The sequence below is a fragment of the Artemia franciscana genome, chromosome 20 (assembly GCF_032884065.1).
Source record: "Artemia franciscana chromosome 20, ASM3288406v1, whole genome shotgun sequence".
Classification (NCBI taxonomy): domain Eukaryota; kingdom Metazoa; phylum Arthropoda; class Branchiopoda; order Anostraca; family Artemiidae; genus Artemia; species Artemia franciscana.
In genome coordinates, this window is record NC_088882.1 from 9,388,841 (window position 1) to 9,415,522 (window position 26,682).

At 34.1% G+C, this 26,682-nt stretch overlaps 1 protein-coding gene across 1 annotated transcript in view; it reads right to left on the reverse strand.

Moving 5' to 3' along the window:
* LOC136040415 (ubiquitin carboxyl-terminal hydrolase 43-like) overlaps positions 1–26,682 on the reverse strand; it is a 92,435-nt gene continuing 65,753 nt past the window's right edge. Inside the window, exons 9-14 of the mRNA XM_065724689.1 lie at positions 21,441–21,581; positions 16,921–17,071; positions 12,188–12,324; positions 8,180–8,400; positions 4,391–4,502; positions 1–139 (exon numbers count right to left, since the gene is read on the reverse strand). Coding sequence (XP_065580761.1) covers positions 104–139; positions 4,391–4,502; positions 8,180–8,400; positions 12,188–12,324; positions 16,921–17,071; positions 21,441–21,581 — 798 coding nt within the window. The 3' untranslated portion in view covers positions 1–103. The remainder of the gene's footprint in view (positions 140–4,390; positions 4,503–8,179; positions 8,401–12,187; positions 12,325–16,920; positions 17,072–21,440; positions 21,582–26,682) is intronic.

A 26,682-nucleotide genomic window follows, 5' to 3' on the forward strand; every position in this document is an offset into this window, starting at 1 on the left:
TTTTGTTTTTATAGAAATTATACTGTCATAAGTTTATACAATTTAACCATAAACGCAACTTATCACTTGTATCAGCCAAATAAAACGGAAGATATGTCAGGAATTAAGCAAAAACTCTTCTTGGAAGTTCTGGCGTGCCCTGAAAAAAGAGAAAAATTAAAAGAGATTTATTTATCTATTTTATCTATTTGATTTATCTATTCTATTTTTATTCGATTCTGTATTATTCTTTCATTTTTTCTATTCTAAAAAAATCTATTTATCTATTTGAGATATATTAGAGATCTAAATCTATTTTATTAATGAAATACTGAGTCGAATTTGCATGGGGAAATCAAATTATCCTTTCGGGATAGAAGGAAAAGGAGCTGATACACCAACAAACTTTTAAGTCAACGTTTTCCTGAAGGAGTCCTTCGAGCCAAACTTAGAATAAAACCCTATCCCGTCCTACTTCACTTTCCAGCTATTTCTAGGTTTGCTTATCCCTCCTTCGGGGAGGATAGAGTGGGAGAGTAAGGTGCAATTTAATAAGGATAAATTTTCCTGGGAGAGTCCTTCAAACTCGGCTTTGGCCGAAAATATTATCTCCTCCTCAGAAACGTATACGGGGGGGGGGCTCCAGACCTAAGCCCTAGAAAACCCCCATGTAGCAATACCCCTAACCATCCCTTTCTCGAAAAAATCATCCGTATGTACCTTCTCCTATCCGATTTCGGACACCTTTACTGTCATTCATATAATTCAGTCATTAATGCCATAAGAAAGCATTTGCCTCCCTTTTTTTGAAAGGGAGGCTTTCTTTTACTGTTAAAAATAATGACTAGTAATATATTCAAATTACTGAAATTACTATTTCAGCGGCAGTTAGCCGTAACTTCATACAAGTGTGTTAGGCTGAATATATATTACGAAAATCCTGAGGAATGCTAATATCACAGGCTTCTTTGCCGCAACGAAAACGTATATATACATTATTAAATAAAACCATTCTATATACATCAGGATGAGTGGAAAACAGGAAACGACATATTCAGTTCAGTTTTAGTTCTCGTTCAGTGAACATCTAAAAAGCGGACTATATATACGAAATTGTGAAATACATGATCCAGCATTCAATTAGTTTCACTTGTGAAATTGTCCTGCAGAATTTGTCGAGAAGTTAATTATCTTTGGATTTTGCTGAGAAGTTCACTCAGTTGGAAAAAAGGAAATTCTTCAGGGTTCAAAGGGCAGTACTGTCTCAAAAAGTGATGCACAATATTTGAAGCCAACATCCATGTATCAGACTGAATAGGATACTAACGGTGCAATGAAATATCAAAGATCCCAAACGAAAGCCACGTATTTGTAAAAAAAAAGAAACAGGTAAATGTTAATAAATACAAGGAAAATCGTACAAATATATATATTTGGGTGAAATAACGAACCAGAAGACCCCCCCACCAAGTGCCATGATAAGAGTATTTTTAGGGGGAGGGGGTTGAGGTTAAGAAACCAAGTTTTTTTTTGCCCGAAAATGGTGGCGTTCCCCAAGATTTACAAATGCTACACTTCTTCCTTATTATACAATCATAATAAGGGGGGGGGGGGGCATTAATGCCAGGTTTGCTTCTTACTCCATTGGACTATCAGTCTTGGCCTTTTCTACAATTACCCATGACTTGATGCTCACAACTATTCCATTTTAATTCAAAATGCGAGGTTTTAAACACTTATTTGACCCTCTCACCAGGTTCCCATGGAATTCGCATGCATTCGTCTTAGAGGTGAAGAGATTTGTATTTTCTTGACGAATTAATTACATTTATTTCCAATTTGTATTTATATCACCAATTATTGACAACAAAGACCAAATGTACGATTTTCTTTTCCGAAGGGGGGGGGGAGAATACCAAAAGAATGAAGAAAGAGAGTTAAACCCTTCGTGGACTTTGTATACCATTCTTAAATAATATTTTTTCTTACTTGTATTTTTACGACCAGTTTGCGAATTGGAAACATATTTGTGGTGAAGGGGGAGAGGAGCTAAGACGGGGTAATCCCCTCCCCTGAATACGGTACTCCCAGTTACATTACTAAAAAATCATTACAAAAAATCATTATAAGTATTGTAAACATAGTTTGGTTTTTTAAGAAAATTTGTAGGTGTTTAATAACTTTAAAATTACACTTGGACTGATGTGGACGAGGACTTACTTCGTGCGCAAAATATATTTAATAAAATATTGAGATTTACTTACTTTTTAAATTATTATTTTTTTAATATTTTAAAAAGTTGCTGGTGCAACGACTGGATAGCATTTGGCGAGCTCTGTTACTTACAATTATAAATAAAAAAAAACTTCTTTGCATTCTGACCAAAGGTCTGTGTTGCGCAGGTACAGCCTTTAGCCTGGGGTGCAATGCGCGGTTAGGGCAAACCACCCGATGCTCCCTGTGTTTTCTCGTGCAAATATAGCAAAGTTTTAAAGTTAAATATAGCAAAGATAAAAGCAAAGTTTTATCGTGAGAGGGAAGGCAGGGAGGGGGTCAAATATGGAAAAGTAATTTGCGGTCTTTTATGCTATTAAACAAACAACGTATATTTTTGTATACAGTACAGGCTTGGAATGCCCTCCCCCAGTAAGAAACTTAGTCGCCCGTTCATATATTCATAGGGTCGAAACAAACTGGACGAAAACGCAAAGATAACTGAAAAACGAGGATGTATACACAGAGGGGGTGGATTTACATGCCCATAGAGAAATATGTCTTCCTGACTTAAACGTATTTTAAGAACTAGTTTGGAAAATGAAGTAACTAAACAAAATAATATGCAACTAAACTTAATTTCACTTTTCATTATTTAATTCCAATTGTTTTTTTCGAAAAGATATGGAATATAAAAATGAAATGAAAGGAAAACATTCACAAACGGCTATTACCTTTAATAATACAACACAAACTGGACTTTTCGTTTTCCGATCCAGAAAGTTTTTCAACGGGAAAGCAAAATATGAGAACAAAATAAAAATTTTCTCTTTAAGCGCCGAGTACATGTAAACAAACATTTCCCCTCACCAGGAACCGTCTTATTTCTAGTCACCTTCTAAAACTACAATATCTTAAGAGTTTTCTTCTAGTTGTTTCAAAAGTATGAAGTTTTTAAGGGGCTACCATATTTTTTTCAGGATTGTCACTTTGAACCGGAAAAAAGAAGCGAAATTAATTTTTTTCGTCCGGTAGAAATTCAAACATTGACAATGTGTGTGTTCCCAATGACAACTAAACCTTCGAAGAAAGGCCACGCCTTCAGCTGTTTGATGCCTCAAGGGCTTATGAGATTATTGTGCTTTCATCCAGTTTCTTTTGGCCATATGAACATATGAACGGGCATATGTCTTGCTGAGGAGGCCGAATGAACGGGCATTTCTTTTGGCCGTATGAACATATGAACGGGCAAATGTCTTGTTGAGGAGGCCATATGAATAAGTATTTCTTTTGGTCGTATGAACGGGCATATGTCTCGCTGAGCAGGCCGTACGAACAGGCATTTCTTTTGGCCGTATGAACATATGAACGGGCATATGTCTTGTTGAGGAGGCCATATGAATAAGCATTTCTTTTGGTCGTATGAACGGACATATGTCTTGTTGAGGAGGCCGTATGAAGGGCATTTCTTTTGGCCGTATGAACATATGAACGAGTATATATCTTGTTGAGGAGGCCATATGAATGGGCATTTCTTTTGGTCGTATGAACATATGAACGGGCATATGTCTTGTTGAGGAGGCCATATGAACGGGCATATGTCTTGTTGAGCAGGCCGTATGAACAGGCATTTCTTTTGGCCGTATGAACATATGAACGGGCATATGTCTTGTTGAGGAGGCCGTATGAACGGCCATTTCTCTTAGCCGTATGAACATAAGAACGGGCATATGTCTTGTTGAGGAGGCCGTAAGAACGGGCATTTATTTTGGCTGTATGAACATATGAAAGGGCATATGTCTTGTTGAGGAGGCCATATGAACGGGCATTTCTTTTGGCCGTATGAACATACGAACGAGCATAGGTCTCGTTAAGTATCTTGTTGAGGAGGGCATTCCAAGCCTTTCCCTCTAAATGGAGAAAATTGTACTAAATGGGAAAATTTGCGTTATTTGTTACCTAATAGCATAAAGACCACAAACACCTTTTCTGTATCTGACCCCATTCACTATTTCCCTCCCCCTCCAACAATCAACATCCTTTATCATCGTGCACCGTTAGTGTTATCATCGCGCGCCACTAGTATGAAATAACAGGAATGCCAGACGTAGGAACAAATTTGGAAAAATATGAAACAGAAAGGTTTTGGTTCCCTCTTTACTCCTCCTAATCAAAGAGGATGAGTTTATCTGCTTACCCAGTCTCCGTTAATGTCGGCCAGATGCTCTTGAGATGCAAGTATCTTCTTATTCGATATTGAGTTTCGCCGGCTTGTGCAAGAATCAGTGGAGGACTTGCTCCCTCTTGATCTATAATAATATTGATGAAAATCAAGATAAATACAACGGTCCAAAATTTATTTTCGCAATAAAATGTAAGAAATTCCGCAACATTTGCTACATTAAGCAAAAATGACGTAATTTAATTTTTTCTATTTTTCTTAGATTATTTTTTAATCCAAAACTTTTTTTTAATCTTCTCGCCGAAAACATTTGAAGGAAGCAGCCACCCAGAACCGAAGTTATTCAATTTCAGTTCTTATTATACCAAAAAATCTAAATAATAAATCAAATATTTAAATATAAATTTATTAGTCATTTTTTTAGATTTTAGTACAAAAACAGCTAATTGACCAGTTGATTTTGTAATTTCATAAGCTTATTCTCGCTATATATAAACAAATAGAGAAAAAAAAATCCAAAACCCATTTTAGCCATCATACACTTAGAATGCTAAGCAAATTTATATTCTTTTAGAAGAATACTAAATATTCTTTTAGGGCATAAGGATATAGCGAAACAGTCCTTTGGCAATAAAAATATGCATCAAACAAAACGTGAGGATACAAACAAAAAAAACTAGAGACAAATTTCCCCAGCCAGATACCAAATAATTTAGGAACTGTTTTAAATCTCTGTTGAAAGGAAAGGCGGGATTTTTTTTCCAGCGTAAGAACGGGAGAATACAGCAAACATAAAAAAAAAAAAAATCATTTTCGCAATCAAACTCTAAGTAATTTTCTTTCCAATAAAAATTTTTGTACAAAAAAAAACCAAAAGCACAAATCAAACAAAACACAAGGATAAACAAACAAATTTTTTTTTGTACTAAACAATAATGTCGGTATTTAATATTCTTGAATTTTTTTGTGAAAGAAAAAATACACATCAAACAAAAAAAATTACTACAATTTTCCCAATTAAGTACTAATCAGTTCCTTGGCATTGAAGCCCCGCCCGTTGCTTATTAAAACCCACAAATAAATAACCCTATTTAACCGGTTTTTGGCACTATTTTCTGGCGAAAGGAAATGTCTCTAAAGGAAATCGCTCCGATTTTAAAACCAAACTTTTCCATCAAATAAAAGGAAATTTCAGTATATATAATCCGTTACTGTAATAGAATTTTAACTTTTTAAAAGTTTTTCAAATTGGACCTTAACTTAAAGAATTACGATTCTTCGGTGACAAATAATATAAGTGTTTGCCACAAAGCCATTCGAATATCGAATACCTTTATTTCTGTTTTAACTCAAGCTTTTTAAATTCACTAAAATCAAACTAGTAGCCCATAGAATATTCTGTCTATAGTCTATATCCTAGTCTACGAGATAAAATCTCGGGAGAATTAAAACAGTTACAAATCCTTACTAAAAACTTTAAATTTTGATGAATAGTTTCAAAATATTTATTTCAGCATCATTAGGTCCATGTCTCTTTAAACCTAAATATTGCTAAACTATTTAAAAAAAAAACCCTGTTGAAGCGAACAGGATCACAGTAAAGTAATATACAGTAGCGAAAAATCCTACACTCTTCATTGAACATTTTTTATACAGATATAAAACCACACAAGATTCATTATCCTGCCTTCGCGCACGCGCATTGACAAATGTTTCCGATGGAAAACAAAGTAGCAACTGAAACTATGACTCTGAAGTATATACTTAGAGCCTAATTACGCGCTATGAAATGTGTCATGTTTGGAAAAAGATTTCGCTACTAGTAGCCTATATATTTATACTGTGAAACAGGATCGACGCTCTAGTTGGTAATTCGGGATACAGGGATTGCCCACCACGGCGGTAAGGTGGGGCAAGGGATTGCTACTTGTCCCTTAAAAAAAAACAATTGAAATGTCAATTCGAGGATCAATCCGAGGATTGAAATGGCGATCGAGGATCAGCAATTGAAATGTCAATTCGAGGATCGATCCGAACGTTGAATTCGAGCTCTGGAAGATCTTTATCCTTATTTATCCTTTAAAACAGAAAACATTTCCTAAAACAAAGGCAAAGGTTTCAGCAGGTTTATCCGCCCTGTAACTCAGTCTTTTGTCTATTAAGAGTAGCAATAATTATAGCTGCTGAAACTATCAGTCGATATTTTAAAAATCCAACAAAAACAGCTTGATGAGAAACTAACAGTCTTTTTAGTCAAAAAATTGAACTGACTTGACTGAAATTATGAGTGTTAAGATTATGAAGCATCAGGGGGTACGAATTGAAAAGCACGTTTTTATGAACTTCTTTCATGTTTTCCAACTTGTCCTTGATCAGAAGCGGTGTAAATAACCGTGTAACTACCGGCATAATTTACCTATTTTAGGTAAATATCAGAATTTTTGGAGAAAAATAATTTAAATGCCCCTAATCTACTCTTTTTTAAATTAAAAATAGCAGTTATTTCGTTACCGAGACTAGAATTTCATATTTAAGAGCAGCCAACAAAAATGGCTGGACTAAAAGTTAACTAAAAAAAAATAATTAAGCCATTAGTCACAAACTTCAGCTTAGTAGGCTAAAATTATATGAGCGATAAAATTATGAAGAGTAATGATTCAGATTATCTTTTCTGTCACTTCTTTGTTTTCTCCACCTTTTCCTAATAACACTGACAACGTGACCAACTTTACACACACACAAAAAAAAAAAAAAAAAAAAAAAAAAAAAAAAAAAAAAAAAAATAAAAAAAATTATAAGCGTTCACCCCAACAGAAGCGTACAGCTAAAATAGAATACACAAATAAAATGAAAATATACAAATAAAGGGTGACGCTTTTGATAGTGAAATAGCCTTATGTGGACGGTCAAGAGGTTTATATTTCTATCGCAACCTTTCATTATCTCCTTTTTCTGAAGTCCTACGGTTTAAACGTTAAACGACAATTTAAACGTGAAACGACAATTTCACGACAATTAAATATGAAACGACAACTTAAACGTGAAATGACAACTTCACAATCATCCGATAGCTGAAATTTGGCCTCATCCATTTCTCGAATTAAATTTTTAAATTTGTTTCTTTTTTTTTAAGACAGGAAAATACTTTGAAAGGATACAAAAAACATACGAATGCAAGAAAATTCTCCATTTTCTAAGCAAATTCAGATTTTTTTCTGTGAAAAAGTCTAAGAAATACCACAATTCTCGCCAATTAATCGAGAGATTTGAAATTAAAAATCCAATGATACAAGTATCATGTCCCTACAATGGGAATTGAAGGTAAAAATTTGTCGCAAAATCACATGCCTCATAGGGAACACGAAGCTTTATTGTTTTAAAATAATCAAAACTAATTATTTAAGTATGACATCGCTTTTTGTCTCTCAAAATTTCAACAATTGTAACCTGTTCATTCCCAAAGAAAAAAACACCCTCAAAGAAAAATCTATTCCTCCTTGCACTATTTTTCACATTTTTTTTTTTTTTTTACCTCTACCACCTAAAACTGCATTAAACGATTCCTGCATTGGATTCCAACTTTCCCTTAAGATACTATGCAGTTGTGTGATTTCCTATTTAGCATAACCAATTAAAATCAGAATTCAGTCACACTGTCCTTGGTACTTTCATTCAAACTTTTACCCCTTATTTATATATGTTTTCATTTTATTTTATTTATAAATGGAAAGGCTGTGTAGCCTAACAAATTATTTAATTAGAACAAGCACTAAATTCTGCTTTCATTCAATATTTTATACTTACACTGATGACCTTCTGGATAGAGGTCTTCTCAATTCTGGTAGCTTCAAGGACCAATGGCTATAATTAGGAGTATTTGAAGCCAACGTTCGTCTTTGGTAGAAAAGAAGATAGGCTGAAGATGTAATCAAATCTTTCTCATGAACTTGGGTAACGTGGGTGTCATCAAATGAATACCATTCTCCGTTGACTGGGTTGCGACAACTGGCTGTATAATGACCACCCTTAAATAAAAGATTCTTATTTTTCAACGCTTTTCAATTCTATCTTTCTTTTTGTAATTTATTTTTGGGTGGGGGAAAGGGAGAGGATTAAATTCTCGGAATATTATTATAATCTGTTAATATGATCATCTATTTGTAAGGTTCAAGGTGCTGAAGGAGAAATGTGACCTGTTTGGTTTATTCACTACTCCCTCGGACAACTTTTTATTTTTTAGGGTGGTCGTTCAATTCACATCGTATCTTTTCGGTTACAATATAATTAAACACCATATGCACCAAATAAACACCAAAAACACCATAAACACCAAATCAAAACACCATATGATATAACGGTTATAAAACACCATATAACGGTTAAACACCATATGATACAATTTACAAGACAGAAACAGGACATACAAGACAATACAATACACCGTAGATAACTTCGAAGACCCCACTGCCTTTCCATGACGAAAGTAAAACAGTTCAAAATAACTGAGTTTTACTGCTGATGATGAACACTGTATATGTGTTCGAAAAATCCAGTTAAATAATTTTATATCTGTTCACTGTCAATTAAAAGGTTTCATCCCTATTTTGAACCGTTTTACTTAATACAATACACCATATAAATAAGACATATAATCTGAGACTTCGTTCACAGCTATGACATTCATAGTTTTTTTCAAAAGTAGCTAATGCTTCAGACAATTTTAGTGAGAAGTAGACGTGGCCTCGGCATGAACTTTCACAAGCAAAATTTATAATCGTACCGCAAGGCCAAGCTCGGACAGAAGATGGTAAATATGACTCCACATGGATGGTCGAGGTTGTTGGAAGTTGTACATGGTAGATAATCGTTATTTTTTCCTTTCCTGTTTTATTTTTTTGAGTGGTTTCGCCATGAGAAGAATTCCTGATGCGACTTAAAACACTTTTATTTAACTTTGCCAGTAACTTTTGCCTACATTGCTTGTCTTGTCTTTTCATTCTCTCTTTTTTTGATGAAAATTTTGTCCAGAAGGATAGAAGATATTTTGGCCTGAAGCTTTGAAGGATTCTTTTTTTTTGCGGGGAGTTTGAAGGATTTTCAGTCTGAAGGATTGCACGAATTTGGCTCTAAGGTTTAAAGGAGTTTCGTTCTAAAAGTTTCAAGAAATTTTGGCCTGAATCTTGGGAGGAATAATTTTGAAGAACTTGAGAGAATTTCAGTCTGAGTGGCTGCAAGAATTTCGGCCCAAAGGTTTGGAGTAATTTTCGCAAGGTTTTTGAGAGATTTTTGTCCCGAAGGATGAAAGAAGCTTTGGCCTGAAGCTCTGAAGAATTCTTTTTTTGCAAGGAGTTTGAAGGATTTTCAGCTTTAAGGATTGCAAGAATTTCGGCTGAAAAGTTTGACGGAGTTTCGTTCTAACGATTTCAAGAAATTTTGACCTGAATCTTTGGGGGAATTATTTTGCAGGGAGTTTGAAAGAAAGTCGGTCTGAATGGCTGCAACAATTTTGGCCTAAAGGTTTAAAGGAATTTTCGAAATTTTCGGAGAGAATTTCGTCACAAAGAATAAAAGAATTTTTGGCCTAAAGCTGTGAGGGATTATTCTTTTTCACGGAGTTTGAAGGATTTTAGGCCTAGAAGACTGCAAGAATTTTGCCTTCAAGTTTTGAAGGAGTTTCGCTCTCAAGGTTTCAAGAAATTTTCACCTGAAGCTTAGAAAAAATATCTTTGGAGGGAGTTTGATGGAATTTCAGTCTGAATGGCTGCAAGAATTTTAGCCTAAAGGTTTGAAATAATTTTTTAAAAGGGTTTTGCGAGAATTTCGTCCTGAAGGATGGAAGAAGCTTTGGCCTAAAGATTTGAAGGATTATTTCTGTGCCCAGGGTTTGAAGGATCTTCAGCCTAAGATTACTTCAAGAATTTTAGCTTTGAGGTTTGGGGTAGTTTAATTCTGAAGATTCCAAGAAATTTTAGACTGAAGCTTTGAAAGAATATTTTTGGAGGTAGTTTGAGGAAAAGACAGTCTGGATGACTGCAAGGATTTCGACCTTAAGTTCAGAAGGAATTTTTACGAAATTTTGTTCCGAAGAAAGAAAAAAAATCTGGCCTAAAGCTTTGAAGGATTCTTTTTCTGCGGGGAGTTCGAAGGATTTTCAATCTAGAGGATTGCAACAATTTTGGCTATAAGGTTTGAAGGAGATTCATTCTGAAAGTTTCAAGAAATTTCTGCCTGAAGCTTTGCAAAAGTGTTTTTGCAGGGAGTCTGAAGGAATTTCAGTCTGAATAGCTGCAAGAAAATTAGCCTAAAGACTTGAAGGAATTTTCGCAAAGTTTTTGGTAGAATTTCACCCCAAAGGATGGAAGAAGTTTTGGCCTGAAGCTTGGAAGGACTTTCTTTGCAGGGAGTTTGAAGGATTTTCATCCTGATTGATCACGAGAATTTTACCTGTATGATTTGAAGGAGTTTCATTCTGAATATTTGAAGAAACTTTGGCCTGAAGCTTTGAAGGAACATTTTTGGAGACAGTTTGAAGACATTTTCGTCAGAATGGCTAAAAAAAATTTTGCCTGAAGGAGTTCCGCTATGAAAGTTTGAAGGATTTTTGCAAAGAACTAAAGGAGCTTCGTCTTGAAAGTCTTGAAGAAATGTTTGCGTGGGGATTTCATGGTGCTTTCGCCTGAATGTTCGAAGCAATTTTTCCAATGGACTGTAAGGATTTTTCGTCTGAAGTCATTCCCTTTCAGAGTCATTCCCATTCCCATTTGAACTCATTCCCTTTCGTCTGAAGTCATTTAGTCTGAACTTATTTCCTTTCTGAAGTCATATATTTCGGAGTCATTCCCATTCCCGTTTGTTCATTCCCTTTTGTCTGAATTCATACCCTTTCTGAAATCATTTCTTTTGAAGTCATTCCCATTCCCGTCTGAAGTCATTCCCTTTCGTCTGAAGTCATTTAGTCTGAAGTTATTCCCTTTCTGAAGCCATTTCTTTCAGAGTCATTCTCATTTCCGTCTGAAGTCATTCCCTTTCGTCTGAAGTCATTTAGTCTGAAGTTATTCCCTTTCTGAAGCCATTTCTTTCAGAGTCATTCTCATTTCCGTCTGAAGTCATTCCCTTTCGTCTGAAGTCATTTAGTCTGAAGTTATTCCCTTTCTGAAGCCATTTCTTTCAGAGTCATTCTCATTTCCGTCTGAAGTCATTCCCTTTCGTCTGAAGTCATTTAGTCTGAAGTCATTCCCTTTCATTCCCAAACGCCTGAACATTTGAAGCTATTTTTCCAATGAATTGTAAGAAATTTTCGTCTGAAGTCATTCCCTTTCTGCACCATCCTCATTTGACTGTATAAATAGTGTTCATCATCCTTTGCTAATTTATAGCATGACTTCAAAGTATGGATCAATACAAGTACTCATTGATTGAGTCCTATACCCCCCCATTATTTGGCCCCTATACTCCCAGGAATACAGACGTCCTCAGAAAAAAATCCCTTCACTGATTTTTCAGTTTTTTATAAGTTGGCATCAGTAAAGGGGGGGGGGGACTAAAGCCTGTTTCCCATGGGGATGATAGGAGGTCAAAATAAGAAAGAAATTGTATTGCTATATTTTTCTGTTTTTAAAGGAGGTTTCTTTAGACTGTTAACAGATGAGCCTTCAATATTCCCCCCCCCCCCACCCTCGTTTGAAGATATTCTTCTCTAGTATGTAGTACTGCAGAATATCGATCAGCTTACTTGAATGTTCAACGACGCTTTTCTTTATGGATATCTTAAAACACGGGGGGAAGGGGAGAAGAAGGGAGGGTTATATTCACCTGGAGGTCGGTGCCATGATGATTGCAAACAGCATAGAGATCATATATATCCTGGTCCTTGATAGCTGGCTGAAACACGATAGGTTGAGGGCGACGTCTTTCCCGCGATGAGCCACGCTTAGATAAACGAGACCAATCTAAAAAGAAAAAAAATTAATAGAATTAAGAAAAAATAGTTCATTAAGCGACTGAACTGAAAGAGAAAAATATGCTGGAATGCAGAACTGGAAAATTGGAGTCAAAGATAAAAGGGTTAACAAGGCTGTAGAAAATTTAAAAACCTTTAACTGGTACTTTTTGCTTCTCACTCTTCACCCCTATTTAAAAAAAAGTCCAATCTTTTGGTCTAATCCTCATTCTCATATTTCATCTGGATCTTAAAATAATCAAAATTTTCGAATTTCATTTTTTTTTCAAAATCTGTCCTTGCAAATGAAAAATTTGTTGGAACGTCGTAGTTTTCAAAAATTTGTTATTTCTTCTTTTCGAAAATAACAACACAGCAAAAGTTGGAGTTTTGACGTCAGAATTAACGTTATTGGCGAACAAATGTTCGCTAATAACAATCGAAAAATCCAAACGCTTTTTACACTTTTTTTTCTCTTTTTTTTCCGTGTGAAATCTATAATGCATACCCTGAAATACCTAACATACCCTGAAATTAATTGACTGCAGTCCAAGGATTTACAGCCACGAGTAAAGGGAATAGTAAGGGGAATAAGAGATTTTTCTGCCAAACAATCTTATTCTTGAACCTTGCATTGACGATGGCAAATCCGTTATTGGCACCAACTAATCAACAATTCATAGATTTTGGCAAATCAACTCATTGGGGAGATGGGAAGATTCCCCTAATACACGAGGGCAAAACTCAAAATATAGTTTTTTAAGGCAGTAGTTTTTCAGGGAGAGGATCCTTTAAGTCAATTTCGGAAGACGTCCCACTTCTCTTTTTTGTCTTTCGGACAGCTCCAAATTTTGCAGCAAAGAGAGTTTAGTGCAGGAGGATAGAGCCTAAAAAGTGTATTACACTCCGTCACTTTACCAAGGAGTGAGTCCTTTAAATCAATCTCAGAGAAGAGGAATACCACCTCCACGACCCCTTGTGTGCTAGTTCTGCTTCAAGGGAAGACTAAAAGAACATATGATTTCAAAGATGAAGACTAAACATCCCTCTCCCCCCCTTTGGAGAAAAAATAAATACCAAAAATCAAGACATAATTATCCAAATTTTACTTAAATATTACAATTATTGGAATATTGGATACGATTGTTTAACTTTTAATTCATACAAATTCTTAAGCCTCCCGGAAAAAGTAAAATTAGCCGTAAATATGAGTTTGCTAAGTCTTTAAACAACCCAAGAAAGATTAACTAAGGTCAAATTGAGAACCTATATAGAAATGAAATTACAAATGTAATATGTTTGATTTATTTCATTTTATTTTCTTGGACTCAGGTAGGTTCACAGTATGCTCTATTAACAATTCGTTTGATTTTAGGTTGCTCTTTTGTAGGTTTTTAGTCTTTCGGCTCTCAGAAGTAGCTGCCTGTTTTCACTTTTCGGTTAGTTATGCTCTTTGTATTGTGCACAAATTTTCGAAAATATGAAACACAAGAACTACTATTCAGAAAATGATTAGTTACATTCAATAGTTAAGAGCCTCTCCCCCGTTTCAACTTACTGTGTTGGAATCCCTCTTTCTCTCCATGTACCTGACCGTATCATATGCATCACATAGTGTAAACACTTATCAGCTTTCGGCTGAGGATAAGTGCTTTTTTTGTCATATATATATATATATATATATATATATATATATATATATATATATATATATATATATATATATATATATATATATATATATATATATATATATATATATATATATATATATATATATATATATATATATATATATAGTATATATATATATATATATATATATATATATATATATATATATATATATATATATATATATATATATACATATATACTACTACTACTACTACTACTACTAATAATAATAATAATAACTCACTGCAGCACCAAGCCGCCCGAGGCCGACACAGCTACGCCTTCAACCTAATCTATTCAAGCCTCCCTCTTTACACCCTCCCAGGAAGTTCGCATTTCCTTTAAATCTTTATTTATGACATCCTCCCAACCCGGACAAAGACAACCTGCTTTCCGTGTAGCCCCAGACGGTTGGCCAAAAAGGACAATCTTCGGCAATTTGTCATCCTTCATCCGCAGAACGTGGCCTAGCCATCTCAACCTTTCTTTCATTATAGCCCTAGAAAGCGGGATTGAACCACATTTTTCGTACAACCTACTGTTTGAAATACGGTCAGTCAGCCGGGTACCCAGAACAATTCGTAGGCAATTTCTCTAGAAAACATCTAGTAAATTTTCATCTGCTTTTCGGAGCGCCCATGCTTCAGAGCCATATTTGACCACTGTCATCACTGTAGCTTCCAATATTCTAATCTTGGTTTGCAGACTTATTTTTCTATTATTCCAAACTTTTTTTTTACTGTGAAAAAACACCCGGAGCCTTAGCTATTCTGCATTAACATCTTCACTGCTCCCACCATCTTCACTAATAATACTACCAAGGTAAGTGAAGCTCCCAACCTGATCAATCTTTTCGTTACCCAATGTCACCTTTTCCTCTTTACTTATTCCTAGCCTTAGTGACTGTCTTCTTAACATTAATTTTCAAGCCTATTTTAGCACCCTGAACTAGCGAAGCCTTTAAAAATTCTTTCATTTTGCTCACACTTTCATCTAATATGTTTATATCATCAGCATAATCTAAGTCCAGGAGCGTTTTTCCTCCCCATTTGATTCCGTGGTCTCCAATTGCCTTTCCTGTGCTCCTTAAGACGAAGTCCATCAATATGATTCATATAAAGGGGTATGGAACACATTCCTGCTTAACTCCTGATTTAATACAAAACCAGTTGCTAACCTCGTTTCCTACCTTAACCGCAGCAGTATTATTCTCGTACATAGCCCAATTTTCGATTTTTGGTTTATTTATTTATTTAGCTCAAAATTGAGGAGAAGTCAAGAAGGATATAGCATAAAACACGTAAAAGAAAGATATCAACAAAAGAAACCAAACATTAATTTAAAATAGGCTTAATAACATAACTGAATAAAATACATAAGAAAAAAACAACAACAAAATATCAAACATTATTTAAATTCTAGGAAAAAGGGAAAAGCTTATGCGTAAAGGGAAAATTTTAGACTTACGATAAAATGAAGCCTCTTAATTTTAGCTAATTCACACGGCTCTTTAATTTTAAATCTCAAAACTATTTCAGTGTTACTAAAACAAATAGGAAAATATAATAAAAATTAACAATATCTAAAATAGCAAAGGTGAATTGAAGATAAATCGCAAATTTTAAAATTTCAAAAAAGAAGGACAGGAAAGAGAACATTGGGGAGGGCAACTGCATTAAAAAGGGAACCTAAAATATTACGACGATTGATATCACAAAGTCGTATTACTGAGCCAAATGCCTTTCTGATTATTTCTTGAATATTTAAAATTTGTATTGACTTCGAATCCTGAGTTGAAGCAAAATAAGGTAACCCCAGATAAAGAACCGCATCAGAAACCATTGTTTGACTTGTTTTTTATATATATATATATATATATATATATGTATTCTCCTGATGTACAGTGTATTCTCCTGATGAGCCCTTATGTTGGGTGTTGCCTCTGAATTATTTGTCTATATTATTTTTTCTATTGTTTGGTAAATGACGACTTATACTTATTGACGACATGACTGCCTGTCCATGGATTATTCTTTATGGTTGATTGTGTGTGGCTATGCTGTTTGACCTATGTGATTGTATGGATGAGTAGGGTTAAGGCCTCATTCAAGTGCTGGTCTATATTAATCACTAATTTAGGAAAACAGTCTTCCTTTTCTCCTTCTGTCTTTTTTTTTTTTTTTTTTTTTTTTTTTTTTTTTTTTTTTTTTTTTTTTTTTTTTTTTTTTTTTTTTTTTTTTTTTTTGTGTTTGTGCTGTAGCATTGGTGATTTCTCTTTTCATGATATATAATTTGTTTATGTTATATACAATTTTTTATATTATATTATTTTTATACATTATATATATATATATATATATTTTTATATATATATAATTCATTTATGTTATCTACATTTTTTTATAATATGTTATTTTTATGCATTTTTTATTATATATTTTTTCTTATATATAATTTATTTATGTTATCTACAATTTTGTATATAATTTTATTTTCAAGCATTTTCTATTTTTATATATTTTTTTATATATAATTTATTTATGTTATCTACATTTTTTTATATTACCTTATTTTTCTGGATTTTTATTTGTATATATTTTCTTACATATAACTTATTTATGTTGTCTACAATTTTTTATATTATTTTATTTTTATGCATTTTTTATTTTTATACATCTTATTATACTATTTACATTTTATAATTTAATATTCGTTCTTTTACTTCCGTCTTTCGGCTCCCAGAATGCAATACACTTTTTTCCCTATTACTAAATGGGGCTTTCTCATTACGAGTAATCGCAGCCCTTTATCCTAGTTTTTCGGTTCTTTCAGCCTTTAGACCGATTTTTCCTTATGGCTCTTTTGGCTCGGAGAATGGATGATTCGTTTTTAACTACTATGAGGCTTCGGCCAACAAAATTTAGCTTACTTGAACGTAGCCAATGGCTGCTTGGCTCACCCTCAGCACTGCTGGCCAATGAGGATGGGGAGCGTGGAGATACGTGAGATGACATATCCAATGCATGTATCGGGAAATCAACAACAGTTGACAACTTCGTCATTGTCCTTTGATTGGCATTCTAAAAGAAAAGTCACATGTGAAACAAAAGTAGATCTCAAATACTGAAAAGAGAGTACACAACGTTTTTTTGCTAACACAAGATAAAGAAAGTTAAAGAATATGGCATTAGATTTGACAGTAGTCCTTACCGACGGTACTGGTCTCTGTTTCAAGGCCTTTCAGCGAGGAAGTGCAAGAGGGGTTGGGGCCAGCCATCCTGTGTTTTCTCACAACCTTCCTGTTTACCTTCCCCAGATTTTTCTAAGCACTATTTTAGTGCTGGATGAACTCTTGCTTAGCTTACAGAGTCACACCACTGACCCCAAGACTAACCAGCGACGCCAGGACTCGAACTCCTGTTCTCATGGACATACGATTTCAAGTCTAGCGTGCTAATCACTCGGCTAGGACAGCTCAAGGACTAAACTAATTCAAGTTTTGGAAGTATCGAGGGTTTTGATTTACCTCAAGAAGCCTTGAACTTAGCCATGGCCGTAATCATAGCGGGTTGGAAAGGCCATTAATAATCACGCCCGTTTTTTTTTCGGCCACTTGGGCTAACTTTCTTAGATTCATCATTGAAATAAACTATCAGATGAAAAAGATGAAAAGGCAAGAATGAAAAAGCTAATTTACTTTGTTTTGTTTTTTTACTTTGTTTTTGTTTTTTGTTTTGTTTTGTTTGTGTTTGTGTTTTTGTTTGACAATGGAAACATGTGTTGTTGGAAACAAGCAGTGATTCGAAACTAAAGAAGAGTAAGAGACCCTAAGACCCACTACCGTATTACCAAAAACAATTACTATTCTAATTGGGCCTCAGCCCCCCTCCCTTACTAGGATTGCATACAGCCTTGGTCTATACAGAAAACTACTTATTTTCTGGACGTGTTCTATTTTTCATGAACAATTGCTTCAAAATTGGAAATTTACATGCGACGGTAGTATATTCTTATCTTTCCTTCACTTGGCTAGAAAGGTCCCATTTCCATATAACTCCAAATGACATCATTCCTTAAAAACCACAGATGGCAAGCTAAGTAAAGAACGAAAACTTGGCTAGAAAGGTAGAGAATCGATCCTAATTATTTTTTAACAAAAAAGAAAAATATCCCATTTACATATAACTTCAAATGACATCATTCCTTGAAAACGTAGATGGCAAGCTAAGTAAAGAACGAAGTGGGTTTTGCGTATTATTTATATGGAGGAATAAGAATTTCTCTTAACTGTTACATCTGAAACAATGAACACATCTGTTTTATTTTTGTTCATTTAACTTTTTTTCGATTAAACCCTCATAGATTTCACTATCAGGAGGGGGAAGGGCGCTCAAAATTATTTGGATTTCTTAAGGCATTACAAGTTAAAATGTTAGTTTTGCAAGACAACCTCCACCCTCAACCAAATACATATATAACAAATACCCAGTTTTATAGTTAACAATTTGACCATTATTTATGTGTTTTTGGAAAGTTTTTGCACAAATTTGGGCGAGGCAAAAATCTTCTTCCAAGACAAAGGCATTGTGTATTTTAAATTTAAATTAAATTAATTACTTTTTATGTTTTCATAATATGGATAAAAGCTTTTATGTTATTTTTTTATAATTTTAAAATATGAAATTTTATATTTATATAAAATATTTCTATATATTTTCATATAGATTTTATATACTCAGTACGGCTTGAGAAAACTTCTGCTTTGTTTCTTATTTCTTACTCACTGACATTAACAACTTCTTTAGTATTTGTCCTTCTCTGTTTACAAAAAGTTTATGTCTTTTCCGAAACACTTTATACTCGTATCTCCTTGTCTTAAAAGCAAAATAGTTAAAACTTGGGGATTTAGTATCGAAATTGTTTTGTATCATTATTACAATCTTTTGTTGTTCTTTTATTTTTTCATTTTTTCTTCTTCTTTGTTTTTTATTCAAATTATCTATATGTAAATTAGTTTAATTTAAATAATAATAATAATAAGTAAAAAAAAAAAACATAGAAAATAGACCACTGTAATTGTATAAAATTTAATGCGATTGGTGAGCTAACTGAAACACAAACGGCGGTGTTCACACCATCTACTTATGGGTCTTTTCGTACAGATGGCAGTTGTGTCCTAAGTTATGTAATTATCTTTAACGTCATTTGGAAGCGGCTTTCACACTACGTACGTGATTTTCTATGCTAAGTAATTACGTTACGTCTAGTATAAAGTTAATCACTAAGTCCTATCACAACAAACTAACGTTAAAATTGTTGAAATCATCATTTAAAATCACGATGATCATCATTGGCAAACTATTCAAAAATTGTGGAAGCTCTGATGACAAGTGAAATGCTGTCCTGTGGTGGCGCAGTGGATTTGACCTTAGCTTGGTAATACGGGACCCAGAGATCGAATCATGCTGCAGCAACGCACTGCAGGGCCGACGCAGGGACCTTAGTAGTCAAGAAGCGTCGTTAATCTGACAATAATAATAATAATAATAATAACAAGTGAAATGCTTTCTAGGGGAAGTTTTTCAGTTTATCTTAAAGATTTATGATTTGTTCGGCCAGGAATTACATTTTGTTGCTACTATGATGATCAAATTTGTTTTTGTCTGTTTTGTCTTTGTTCTTTTTTTTTCTTCTTCGTTTGTCATTCAATTTATTGAAATACATATCAATTTATTTTAGAAAATTGAAGCAATAAAATAAACAAAAACAGGAGAAACGGGTCATTGTAACTGCAAAAAGATGCTGTAATTTATATTTGAGGTAGACAAAACATAAACCGTAGTGTCTATACTCGCCATCTATTTATTTATAAGCAAATGCTTTTGCCTATAGATATATAGAATGGGGATATAGAATGCAGTAGCGTCCTCATAATCAGGCTATGTAGTTATCTTTGATATCATCTTGTAGCGGCTTCGGCATTACGTATGTATTTTTCCGTGCTAAATAGTTACGTTAAGTTAAGTATAACTTTTCCTTCTAACAAGTCCTTTCACAATTAAGAAACGTAAAATCGATATAACCATCAGAATCATCGTTTAAAATTATCAAAATCATGGAACGGAAATGAGGATCCAAAGTCTTGTGGTGGCGCAGTGGATTTGACCTTAGCTTGGTAATACGAGACCCAGAGATCGAATCATGCTGCAGCAATGCACTTCAGGGCCGACGCAGGGACCTTAGTAGTCAAGAAGCGTCGTTAATCTGATACAAATGAGGATCCAAGCTCTGATCAGACAAGAAAGGCTTAGTAGAATAGTATAATTCTATGGAGAGTATAAGTCTACTAAGTACTGCCTAGGTTACGGACAAAATTTACTCCATAAGATTATATAACATAAAGACTTAGGCTATACAGTGTGGAAGATTCTACCATCACTATTTTTAATAATCTTAAATTAAACTTCACCTGAAAGTTCCCTGTAGTTGTTTCAACTCAAGTTTGTTATTTTCTCGAGTAGTTTTAATTGCTATATTTAATTGCTGTAAAAAAATTTATAAAAACGAACTTTTTCATTCCAGCTGACGCTGTAGCGACAGACAAGCAACTTCAATTTACTTTTTTAGTAACTTTCACTAAAGATAGTTAATGGGCATCTTTGGTGAAGTAACTGTACATCATTATCATCATTAAAATTACCATCAGTTTGAGACATATTGAAGACTGAATTACAATGAAAGAGTAACGAATACCATTGAAACTCATGAAGATAATACCCTTATGAACTTAACATGCAAGTAGTTAATTCACACACGTTCCCAGTAGATGATAACTTAAAGTAACTTCTGCAGATAAAGTAAATTTACTACGGTTTGCAACCTGGAATACACCCTCAGAAATTCTTATTCTTCTTGATATGCTTGTGCTTTGGCTCCGACCACTTGGGCGTTTCCCTTACTGATAAGATATATTCAGATTCTTCAAAATAACCTTACTTAATATTGTTTTTATTCATACTAGTTGTTTTTATGTAAGTGATTGGATGAGTCCTGTGGATACTTGCCAATTATAAATAAAGTGTTCATAATACCCATCCAATCACTTATATAAAAACAATAATATGATATTGTACAACAAGCAACTGAAGTGAATATTATCCAGAGTACTTTTACCATCAGGTCAATCGGTTTCCGAATCCTCACAAGAAAGTATAAGTTCTTTAGACAGAAGGCAAGTTAGGCTAGTACGAAAGATTATACGGTCACTGTTAATGTGAAATGTAGATTTAAAAATTAGAAGGCTAAATATAAAAGGTACTATGTTCTTGAAACACAATAACTTTCTAAACGTAGAAAGTTACGTGTATTTCACGAAGTTACGATGACTTCATGTGAATTATAAAAAAAATAAGTTGATGAGATACATTCAACCAGAAAAAAAATATTTACCTGACGAAACCTTTTCAAATGTACGACAAGTATGTCAGGTAAAGACCAGAGACCCAGTGTTTTGACTCCTTCTTGTTTTCTGTTACACGTGGGACAATACCATGCATCATCAGCACTTAGTCGTTCAGCCCTTGTATAGAGCTAGAAAAATATTCATAAATTATATACGTAATTATTTACGTTCGCCAATTAATTAACCAAAAATATTAATTTCTATTTTATCGAGACATTTATAATTAAATTATTATTTTTTATACTATTAATTTATTGTTTTTGCTGTTTTACTAATTAATTATTTATAACTAATTATATTAATTATAACTTAATTTTACTATTTAATTACTATTTAATTTTGCTAATTAGTTATAATGAAATATCATTCATTAGATATACTACAGATAATTAATTACATGTATATTTAATTTTATATTTACTAAATTCAATAGGAGTTATATGAAATACTTGAAAATGGCCTTGAACCAATCGATTCAGTATTCCCAGTTTGATAAATTTTAGTTTGATGAAAATTCGTATAACGTCTTTTGAATTACTTGGACAAAGATTTTCACAAATTCCTATTGGTAATTTTTCAGAGAAATTATTTAAGAATAATTTTAGGCTTAGCGATAAGGTACCATTTAAAGGCTCAGATTCAAGTTAAAAAATAAGGTTCCATTTCAGCGCTCAATAACAAGTTTGGTTGCCAAAAGGACACTTTTAGTACTTTTTTGACACTTTTTCACCTTGGATTATACTAGGGCACTTCATGGTCTAAAAAAATCACATTTTGAAAAATGAAAAACTTTTTGCTCTTTGTTTCAAATCAAACCCTCTTGTTTACTCTTGTAAAAACTGCATTGGCACTTTTCTGGTTTAGAATTTCTTGTTAATGAGTAATTTTCTTTTTCGTTTCAAAAAAAATGCTCACTTAATTTGCTCCCTCTACTAAAATGACAACCATGTCCAAAAATTTAGCTTGATGAAACATAGAACTGGATTGTTGAAAAGAAAACGTAAGCAACCAGCTAGAACTAGAGTTCTTGAATGTGAGTCAAACCACTAGTTTTAAGTCAAACCACTAGTTTTAAGGAGGGAAATCAGAAGTGTCCCCTTTTCAGTCATTTTGACAATTTGGTCCCAAAATATTTGCCAGCCCTAACGATATTGTACCAGATGCTACTTCTGATAAACAGGGAAACAGACGCACTAGTTGTAAAGCATATTGTGGTTCAGAAAATTTCCTTTCTTTTTATTGGCTTAAAATTTCAGACAGTAGAACCAACCAGGTACAATTTAACCTCGTTGTTTTTATTTGCTTCAAATTTAACATAGGAACACATAATTCAAAAAGAAAACATATTAATAACGGGTGGAAATACCAGTAAAAACGGAAATAACGTTTTTTTTTTGGCAAAAATTTGGCAACCCTAATGATACGGTACCAGATGCCACTTTTGATAAACAGGGAAATAGAGGGACAACCTGTAAAGCATATTGTGACTCAGAAAATTTCTTTTCTTTTTATTGGCTTAAAATTTCAGACACTAGAACCAACCAGGTGTAATTTAACTTCGTTGTTTCTATTTGCTTCAAATTTAACACAGGAGCACATAATTCAAAAAGAGAACATATTAATAACGGGTGAAAATACAGGCAAAAACGATTATTTTTTGTCTTATTAAAAAGTTCAACCGTTATTTTCGCTTGAACGGTAAATGGAAAGGGGGAATGGTCTAAGAAATAATTGATTCAAAAAGGGGGTACTATTTATCTTGCCCTTACGGAATAATGCAATTTGGTTACGAGAATACGATAGACATACAATAATGAAATTAACGAAGTTTTCTACCAAAAAACTTGCGAAAAGCAATTTTTTTTTTCTCTTGTGTTGATGGATTAAACAAATTAATATTTGAAGCGATAAGAAGCTCACATAAAAAATTAATTGCATATACCACTCATAATGCAATAATGGTTTAGAACTTACTTTTTAAAAATAAGAGCTGAAAAACATATATCCAGCATATTTTCCCAGTTTTCTATACAATAGCAAAGCTATGATCTCATCCGAAAATGATGATCTCAGTAAACAAATAAATTTATCGATATGATTAATTCACCATTTTGCAAAGACAAAGAACCGACAAAGACAAAGAACCGACAAAGACCACAGCCACCTGTTTTATTTAAAAAAAACACATTTTGTTTTTAGTAATATTTCAGCAAACATAAGTTGTCAGAAATAAGTACGTTAGATGAAAATTTTCCTTATAAGCAAAGTAACTTTACAGAATAAAAATATTTATGATGCATTTATATAACGATATTTAAAGCATTGTATTAAACTTATGTAACATATATTTTAATAAATATTTAGATGTATATAATACTATATAACATACAGAGCATCGTGTGATATGTAATAGTTTACATTATTATTACATAATGTTATTTGCGAAATAAGTACGTTAAATAAGACCATCTTGGGCCTACCATGCTTGTAGCAAAGTTTGAATTTTATACAAAGCTTTTTCCTCAGTTCATAGAAAAAGAAAAAATACATGAGGTTATATTCGTATACACAGAAGGTTGGAGGCAATCGGCCTTTGTGGTCCGAGCTTTGATCAAGGCCATAGCCAGGATTTTTGTTCCCGGGGGGATTTTTTGCGAGGAAGGGGGAGTACAAAACAAAATTTCCAAAATACGTTAAAAATATGTTTTTATGATTTGGACAAAATTTACCGAGGGGGTTCAAACCTCTTACCCTCCCATATACGGCCTTCACTCAGTTTTTGAAGTCCATCCATAATAATTAGAGAAGGGGGAAATTCCTCAGAATACCTCCCCTCCCACCGAGAATGACTTGAAATAGCAACCACGAAATAGACTATTCTTGGAATTCCTAACAACTCCTTCCAAGAAAACAACTGATACGTCAAATCCCATTCTCTTTAACATATTTAATACGTGAATCAATGTTTGTTCAGTTGTCTATCTGTTGCTCTTGCACTGAGTAGCGTGGTTTGGGATAATGTATGCTGCTTTGCAAGTTCATCATAAGCGAAAACCCATAAACAAATTTTCTTACATATAAGACTTTAGAATATAGCAACAGTTTTTACAAAATGTAAATCATACTCCGAAAAAAAGCTATTCATAAAAAAACAAAATGATTCTATAAATTTCGAACATTTCTTCAATTCTTTCGAAAAAGTATTGACTGAGGTTCTGCCACAGTTACCACCAAAATCAGCACGTTCAATTCTATTTTATTACACGCTTCATCGCTAGATGTCGTTGACTTTTTGTCAACGGACGTTTCATGATGATTGCAGTCTTGTCACGGTTGATTCTTGACTTGCTTCCAAAGACAAAGACCATCATAGGAGAAAAGTCCATACAAAAATAGTACTACTACTACTACTAGTAACAACTCACCGTAGCACCAAGCCACCTGAGGCCAACACAGCTACGCACGCTCCTCCCCCTCCCAATCTACTCAAAGCATCCCTCTTTACACCCTCGCAGGAAGTTTCCATTTCCTTTAAATTTTTCTTCATGACATCCTCCCACCCCAGACGAGGATGACCTGCTATCCGTCTAGCCCTAGACGGTTGGCCGAAGTTAAATTTCTCTATATTCAAAATAAAACGGGTTAACAGATGAAAAAAACAAAATGTTGAGCAACTAGCATAAATCAACACTTTCTTAACCAATTCTGCAACTCGATACTTTATTAATTTTTTTCAAGTTAGTTGTCATGGGAACATGTTTGCCATTTTTAAACATTGGGAAAAGGACCTTGTTTAGCTTTTAAAAAATTCTTTGGTCTTACTAAAGTTTACCTGTGACACAATTAGATGAGCCGTCCTGGTCGATTGGATTGGTGCGCTGGATTCAGGTTCCTTTGTCTGAGAGGACGAGGGTTCGAATCCTAGTTTACCCAATTATCCTAGTTTACCCAATTATTTAGTTTGGGACGGGCGTCAGTGGCGTGACTCTGTAGGCTCAGCCAGAGTCGACCCAGCTCTAAATGGGTACCTGGAGAAATCTGAGGGAGGTAAATAGGAAAGGTGTGCAAAAGCACAGGATGGTTGGGCCCCAACCCCCTATTGCACTTCCTGGCTGAAGGGCCAAGAAACGGAGATCAGCACCGCCGGTAGGGACTGTGAAGTCTAATGCCGTATTATTTACCTTTTTTTCTACAATTACACGAACTGCACTGGGACTACTTTTGAGTTTGTGAAGGAAGTTAAGACTGATTTGTAATTCTTTAGCCATTTATTTTTTCAAAAGTCAAAAGAAGTAAGAATATCAAATTTCTCTATAACAGTTATAGGAACGATGATCTGTAACACAGGTACTGTGGCGAGGCGGGGGGAGGGGTTCTTCATTTTCCTAAGCCCCCTTTCGTGGTCGTACCTGCTCATACTTCACTAGCTTATGACAAAATAAACATTTGCAATTCTTTCAACTATTTAATTTGTCAAAAATTAGACAATCACAATCCGTAAAACCTCAAGCCTTTCTGAAGTAGTTGTTTAGGATGATCATCTGCAATAAAAGCATTTTGGGGAGAGGGGGGCTTCATTTTTCTAAACCTCCTTCTGTGGGTGTACCTGCTCATACTTCACCAGCTTGATCACTAGTAACCGAAACTCTGAGAAAAAGAGCCTTGATAACAATAGATACATCGAAAGAACTGAATTTTGTTGCTAATTCAAAATATGTAAAATGCATTAAGTTTAATAACCTATCAAAAACTACGAGCCTGAGAAAGTCTGCCCGATTTTGGGAAAAGGGGAGAAACATCCTCAAAACATCGAGTGATCTTGAAGAAAATCACACCATCAGATCCAGTATATTAGAGAACCTAAGTGAACAGGTTTCATGCTCCTATGTAGACAAATGTGGAATTTTGCATTTTGACGACCTGATTATACTCTACACCAACGGATATTACATTTTTTGTGGAAGGGGGGAGGTTAATAGTAAGAAAAAAGAGAGGGAGAGAGAGAGAGATTAAACGAAGGAGAGATGGTATTAAAGGAAAAGAATAAAACAGATTACAGAAAAATATTGCAATATTCCTTTATTTAGGTTTTCTCCGTTTAGACAAAATACAACTACTACTACTACTAATAACTCACTGCAGCACCAAGCCGCCTGAGGCCAACACAGCTACGCACGCTCCTCCTCCACCCTAATCTATTCGAGGCCTCCCTTTTTACACTTTCCCAGG